The sequence below is a fragment of the Armigeres subalbatus genome, chromosome 3, assembly GCF_024139115.2.
Source record: "Armigeres subalbatus isolate Guangzhou_Male chromosome 3, GZ_Asu_2, whole genome shotgun sequence".
In the NCBI taxonomy this organism is placed as follows: domain Eukaryota; kingdom Metazoa; phylum Arthropoda; class Insecta; order Diptera; family Culicidae; genus Armigeres; species Armigeres subalbatus.
The window spans coordinates 347,722,937-347,730,413 of NC_085141.1; the positions used below are offsets into that span (position 1 = coordinate 347,722,937).

The following is a 7,477-nucleotide window of genomic DNA, read 5'->3' on the forward strand; positions in this document are numbered from 1 at the left end:
GTCGGTAGACCCCGGCCATCATGAGCTGAAATCGCTTGGTTTTTGAAGCAGCTCGATACAGATTTGTTAGTGATGGACACGGCTGTCGTAACCGAAAACCAAGAACGCTAATGCCGTGCGTGCAATGCGCTCAAGGTTCGCCAACAGAATGACTACTTTTCTTCGCAATCAAAGAATGCGAACTTCATGCAAGTTCAACGAAAACCAACACTCCCACTTGCTGGTTCGTAGCACATCGCGTATTTCATTCATTCCGCTGTGCACCCTTCATTATCCTTTTCTTTCTGTCTTACGTTGCCGTTATTGCTTTGAATGATGCGTAGTCAGCGCAGTGCTTGCATCCTAAAATTGCCACACACACATTCGCAACCATACGTTGTTTCATTTCCTTCGTTTCTTCTCTACATCATCATCGTCATCATCATCATGATACTAGTTCAAAATTAGTTCGACAATCGAAATGATCCAGAATTCAAACTGAAATCAATCCACACATATTATCTAAAATTCATTGTCTACTACATCTACCACAACGGCGTACAAAACGGCACACGATCGTTCGCTGTACATCAAATTTGTTTCGCGCGATGCAATGGAGGAATCGATGAGGAAAAACATGGACCCGAGGATGTTTGTTTATTCGAGTGGGAAGTCGGTTGAAGTTCGGATGCAAATCGCAGGAACAAATATGCGGTACGTCCGAGTATTCGATCTGCCACCGGAGGTTACGGACGAAAGCTTGTCGCAGGTACTCGGATTGTTTGGGAAAGTTTATCGTGTTGTCCGTGAAAAGTTTCCCTCGGAATTGGGCCTTGATCACCTGTCCACTGGGGTCCGTGGTGTATTTATGGAAATCGAAAGGAGCATTCCTCCATCGATGGAAGTAGCCGGCATGAAGGCAACAATTTTCTACGATGGACTTAAGGATTCATGCTTCCTTTGTCAAGTAGTAGGCCATCGGAGAGATTCTTGTCCCCAGGTATCACGGAAGAAGGCACGGAAGAAAACAAGGACAGTGTATTACATATGCTGGAGTAGTATATGGAAACGAAAAAGATGTGATCTCGTCGGAAACCTCGGATGAAGACTTTATCGAAATTCCGGAAGAAAATTCGAAACCAGAAAACCAAGGACAGTCGGAAGTACGTGAAAACGCACGCCCGGAGAAAAAAATTGTCGGAAGAAAGATGATGTTACGCTAGAGGAAGTGGCAATCGCAATCAAGGAAGCTTCGTCTCATCCACCAACGGCTCAGCGACGGGCTCAATTCTCTGCTTCAGGCTGTTCAAGTGCCGGCTCAACAAAACAACCTAAAAAGAAGCGTGTCCGAAGATCTTATTATTAATGTTATTTTTATATTTATATATTAGTTGCTCTCGGCTCCGTAGAGTTTTTTATGAAACAGCTGAGCCTAATGAATAAACACATTGGTAAAAAATGTCTTTCGGCTACACAAATTCTTCATCAGCAATTGTACTGATCAAGTAGAGGTTGTGCCGTTGCGCGTGCTATTTGCCAGTCGGTCGCCGAGCTCAGACCCGACCGCATTGCGTAGGCGTTTCTCACTTCACACAATTATGGAGGAAACAAATAATAATTCGGCAAAACGACATTCGGCCAATTAACCCTTACGACTAAATGGCATTCGGCGGGAAATGGCCGTTATGTTTTGGTCAAAATATCAATCGAAAGAACCGGTTATTTAGCCGAAAAATACGTTTAGCCGAATAGGCCATGCAACCAATAAAAATCGCTTGTTCAAAATGCTCGTTTGACAGAAAGGCCCATTAGGCCCAAAACGTCATTTGAACAAACGGGCCATGTGGCCGAAACAGTCGTTTGGCAAAAGAGCCTATTTGGACGAACGGCATATGGCTGAGAATGTCGTTTGGCCGAATTAGAGCTAATGTGAATAGTGTGAAGCGAACAAAGATTAATGAGAAGTAAGAAATAAGAAATGCGAAGTATGAAGTGAGAAATGAGGAATAAAAAGTGATGTCTGCTTCTTATTTCTTACACTTTCTAATTCATATTTTTCACTATGTGAAAAGTGCGCTGTAAGAAGTGAGGATGAAAGTGAAACGCAAGGTGTCTCACTGCTCACTTCTCAATTATCATTTGCTACTTCTCTTTTTTCACAAACGATCATTTCAACCAAAGGGCATTTTCGGCCCCCTATTCAGCTAAACGACATCTCCCGCAGTTTCAGTCATTCGGAATTTTCGATCAAAGATCTATTCGGCAAAATGATATTTTCAACCCTCTGACCCGATTTTAGGTCATATTTCATCATGACATTTTCGGAAAAACTGTTTTCAGCATTTCAGCATCTGTTTTACATATACGTATATCCACCTCACCTGTGAGGCCGTCTTCGTAATTGACTCGACTTTTTTATTTGTAGAAATTCAATTTCTGCAACTTGCCCATAAATTTTCATAATTTGCTTCCAAATCTATTTTCAATAGTATGCAATGCCTTGTGACTTTTTTTATCGAGAGAATTCTTCGAGTTCGTTTCTAATATCTAAAATTTGAAAATTGGATAATGTTCTTCAGAAGTTTCTTATTGAATTACATTCCTTGGTTCTCCAAAAACGAATTCTAGATATATTGGCAGCAGGGATGCCAGACACAGAGACATGTCTCTATTTATACAGACATTTGATTGTAGTCACAAACTATTGCAGACATTCAGTTTTCAAAAAAAAATTGGGCTTCCCAAACAAAATAGTTGTGGGGATTTCGTACGAAATTCTATAAGGTTTTCAATCGGTATCATTTCGGAATTCTGAGTGGAGTCTTTTATGCTTCTGAATGGGATTCATTTTGGGCTAAAAAGGATTCCTTTTAGAATTCCAAACGAAATGATTCTTTGATTCCTTTTGGAAACCTAAAACGATTCCCAAAACAATTCCATAAGGGTGCCCGTCGTACGTACGGAATTCCATACAGAATTATGTGAGCTTTCGAACGTAATTCTTCTGGGTTTACTAACTGAATCCCTTCAAGCTTCTAAACGAAGTTCTTGTATGCTTTCGAAAGGAGTCACTCTGGGCTTCCCAAAGAAATCCTTTTGGACTTTCAAACGAAACTCTGATGGAATTCTGAACAAAATCTTTCTAGAATTCCGAACGAAATACTTTTGGTCTTCTGAACAGAACCCTTTTGAAGAAGAGTTCCTTTCGAAAGCCAAAAAGAGCTACGTTCAGAAAACCAAAAAATGTCAGTTCGTAAACCCAAAACAAGTCCTTTCTCTAGGTTTCCAAATGAAATTATTTTGTATTCTTTTTTTTTTAGCCTTACGAAAGGAATACTTTTGGAATTTAGAGTGAAGCCATCTGGGCTTCTGAATGAATTTTGTATCTGTTTTTGTACAAGGGATACCCTTTTGGGATTCCGAAGCCTAAAAAGATTTCGTTCGGAAGCCAAAAGTATTTTGTTCGAAAGCGCAAAAAGAGTTCCGTTCGGAAGCCCAAAAACAGTTCGAAAGACCAAAGGTTCTCCATTTGTAAACTCAAAAGATGGATCTATAATGGTCTAATAAACAAATATTTTTATTCAATTGTATTATTCTGTTCAACCAGTTAGATCATATTTGACGCAAAGTAATTTCTCATTATCTACCAGTTTTAACACACCGGACTTTTTCTTTCCATTTCACAGGCGTCTGCACCAACGCAACCGCACCCTCCGTCTCCTCCATCAACCGAATCCTGCGAAACCGAGCAGCGGAACGAGCAGCCGCCGAGTTTGCCCGAGCGGCCGGCTACGGTCTCTACCCGCCACCCCCGTACGGAGGCTTTCCCTGGCCCACGCCGGCGCATCTATGGCCCCCGGGACAATCGCTACCGGGGATGACCCCACCCGGTAGCAGTTCCAACTCCACTCCTGCCACCATCGGCTCGCCGGGAAGTGGCTCGCATGACACCCTCGGCAGTCCGGACGGCAATCGACTGATCGGTGAGTATGGTAAATAATTTATCTAACAAGACTAAACGTTGTGAAAGATTGAACTAACCCGGGGCCCACCCGTTGCAGATATCGAGGGTGAGGATTCCAACAGCCTGGACGGCGACCAACCAAAGTTTAGACGCAATAGGACCACCTTCACGCCCGAGCAGCTCGAAGAGCTGGAGAAAGAGTTCGACAAGTCGCACTACCCCTGCGTGAGCACCCGAGAGCGCCTGGCGTCCCGAACATCACTCAGCGAAGCCCGCGTACAGGTTAGTAGTCCCGCCCCTAGTCATAAGTGTTTGACTAATATACCCTAACTTGAACTACTAGGTTTGGTTTTCCAACAGACGGGCGAAATGGCGACGTCATCAAAGAATGAATCTTTTAAAAAGGTCCAGTTCGCCGAGTTCCCGAGCGGCAGCGGCAGCGGCAAGTTCCGCTTTCACCCCTGGTTCCCCGCCACCACGACCGGGCTCGGGATCGGCATCGGCCACCGGAGTCCACCCGCCACCACTGGGAGCGGTAGCCCATCACCAAAACCAGTCAACCTCACCGGTGGCGTCGCACCTGGCGGCGTCCCAGGCCCATGCCCAAGCGGCGGCAGCGGCAGTGGCAGCAGCTCAGGCGGCATCATTAGTCACAGCATCAACTCCATTATTAATGGGCGGTGAGCATAGTGCGTTCCGCTCGTTGGTCCCGACCTCGGCGGCAGCCCTGTTTGCCGGCCTGTCCCGTTCGTACGCCGCCACAGCGGCCAGCTGTTCGTCCAACCCGTCCGCCAGTCCGGTGCCCAGCGATTCCGACGAGGAGATCAACGTCCACGATGACGAGTCCGACATTGAGGTCTCGAGTCGGAACGGGGCCGGCGATGGCTCGATGACATCCACCACCCCGCTGCAGCTGACCAAACACGAACGGCATTAGAGGCACGCGCGAAGAGGCAAAACAATTCCTCCTCCTACTCCTGGATAGGTACGGTAGAAGTAGACTATTTAATTGTATTTCTTTGAATGGAACTCCTCTTGAAACTTTTCCTAAAGTTTGTAAATAACCCTTACTCCAAAAAGCAAGCAAGCCCGTCCTAGCATAAACCTATGGTGCAATTTCCGATATCTTTCCGATGGCTCCCATTCGTGAACGCAATCCCTTGTGTTAGTTAGAAAGAAAAGAGGTTTCAACATGGCCACGCACAGCCGCAAACCCGCACCCGTCGACGAGCGCATTTAGCGAAACCTTAGAAATATTGAATACCGACCGGCGCGACGGACAAGGCGCAAGCACGATTACCCCTCTTTTACTGGCAGTTGCTGGTTGGTGTCGTTGTCAATGATGGACGCACCACGTTTGTGCCTATGTACCGAAATGGGAAGAGCGACGAATGCAAACAGTCAATGCACGGCAGCCATGAATCAGCTGAATGTGGCACTGCCTTATAGGTTACGTACGATGGTCGAACCGTTGGCGATGATGATGGTCAGACGCAAATGAAGTAGGTTGTCATCTGTCTGCACAGAAACTTAGCTTCGATGGCGTTCAGGCGGGGAATGACAATCAGCGGGAACAAACTGGAATGGAATTGATTTATATAGTGAGAATATGATATTTTCGAAATTACTAACCGTAATGGTGTGACTATATTCAAAACATATCAATTATAGAACTCCGAAGAGTCTCTATCTGAAATTCATAATGATGGAAGCATGAATTCACATGATTCCATTTCCGGAATCTAGAGAGGGTCTAATTCGAGCTTAAGTTACGATTTTAATAAAAAGCTATTAGACATAGACAAGCTTGTTCGATTCAAATTGTTTCCTGTCCGTTGTCTCATGCAGGTGTTAAGTTAAGATTTCTGTCTTTTATATAAATAACAAATCCTTGCGAAACAGAAGCGAACCCGTTAATTTGTCATTAGTACGCTTACAAAATTTTGCTGTCTTCTCACTCTTCGTTTTGAGCATCATCAATCTCGCCACATTTTTCAGTAAACTCGAAATGTGAACTTGTCACGCAATTCCCTTCAAACAAATTAGGCACTTCATTTTCCTCGCTCGTAGAACGCTCGCAGTTTTAAGTCGGTCGATATTCAAGCATTCACTCTAAGGTTTGTGAACTTGTAAATAATTGCAAAATATAACATCGGTTTTGCGCGCTTTTAAATGAATTCAACGTACCGTGAAATTGAGCGTTTTTACCAACAAATGGGGAGCCATCATAAGACATCGGAAAACATAATTTATCATACAACTAATTAGCTCTAGTTAAAACAAAACAAACCACGCGTTAATAAGCGAAGCAAACGGAGGCACACCACGCACTGCTGTAGCGGTTGTCGAATGTAAAAAGAAATGGGAAACCCTCGTTTAGGGGTTCCACCACACAGCTACTATTAGATCACCTAAGCCTAGATCCCTAAACTGCAAACACCACTGACTGTCGCTATATTGAAGCTAGTGCGGCAGCCAGTCGGTGCAAATGTGAATAAATGACTCCACCTCTTGTCGCGCTCTCATTCGCGAGCGGTAATAAACTCGTTATCAGAAATGGCTTGCAAACTAAGCAGAGGAGAAAAAAAATACGGAAAAAAAAGTTGAGGACCCCATTATGGGAGTGGTGATGATAAGCGAAATGATAATGATGTTGTACCCAGCTGGTGGACGACATACGACCAGCATCAGATAAACGCAGGTCCGCTCCTATTTTAGGTAAATGAATTGAGTTGTTGTGGGTCGAGTCACGAGTAGATAAACAATTCATAAAAAAAATCGGAGGAAATGTGTAAATAATGGCGAACGAGCGAACCGCGATGAGAGCAAGAGCAAACACACAGATATGCAAAGTATTAAGTTAATTAAATTATCTTATTTTATTTAGAGGCGATAAGTAGAAACTGCGAACTGTACGAAGCGGAAAGCTATGAAGGCAGAATTAATCGCTAAAGAGAGAAAGGAAGCAAACCTGTAGAAATGAGTTAATTAATGACGAACCCAGTGATGATCGTTTGTGTTAAGGGGGTAGAAATTGATGGAGATGATAACTTGGGAGAAAACCGTGTTATTAGCTTGTAAGTAATGAAATTTATTTTGATGACGAGATAAAGGAAGAATATGTTGAAAATATGAATACGATGGAGTTTTTTGTATGCTGATCTTAAGACAATCCGAATATCCTTTCATAAAAACGGTTCATGAGTAGCAATATCCTCTATTTCGATAATTTTTGTGAAGTGTGTTTTCGGCTTTCTCTGTCTTCTCCGTTGAGCGATGAACAATTATTCTCAGATTTTTTATTTTATCTTTTTTGCTGGTATCAATCCCTCAATCCCCGTCTCTCATTATAATGTTCGTTAAGCGTTTCCGAAATGTCCTTGAGGTTAAATCTGTGAACAATTATCAGTTCGTTTCATCAGTCAATGGTAATGGCAATGTAAGTATGTAGGTAACAGAGCACTAATGGTTAATCATAAATAAATTTATATCGAGTATACACATACAAAAAAAATTGGCTCCGTAAAGTGTTAT

General features: G+C 43.3%; 1 protein-coding gene across 3 annotated transcripts in view; it reads left to right on the forward strand.

Moving 5' to 3' along the window:
* LOC134225976 (paired box protein Pax-6-like) overlaps positions 1-7,079 on the forward strand; it is a 181,385-nt gene extending 174,306 nt beyond the window's left edge. The window contains exons 4-6 of one of the 3 annotated variants that reach the window (XM_062706459.1): positions 3,666-3,971; positions 4,041-4,225; positions 4,304-4,759. In XM_062706459.1, coding sequence (XP_062562443.1) covers positions 3,666-3,971; positions 4,041-4,225; positions 4,304-4,627 — 815 coding nt within the window. In that variant the 3' untranslated portion in view covers positions 4,628-4,759. Of the gene's footprint in view, positions 1-3,665; positions 3,972-4,040; positions 4,226-4,286 lie in introns of all 3 variants that reach the window. The other 2 variants (XM_062706457.1, XM_062706458.1) reach the window with 2 other exon arrangements.
* The last annotated feature ends 398 nt before the right edge of the window (positions 7,080-7,477 follow it).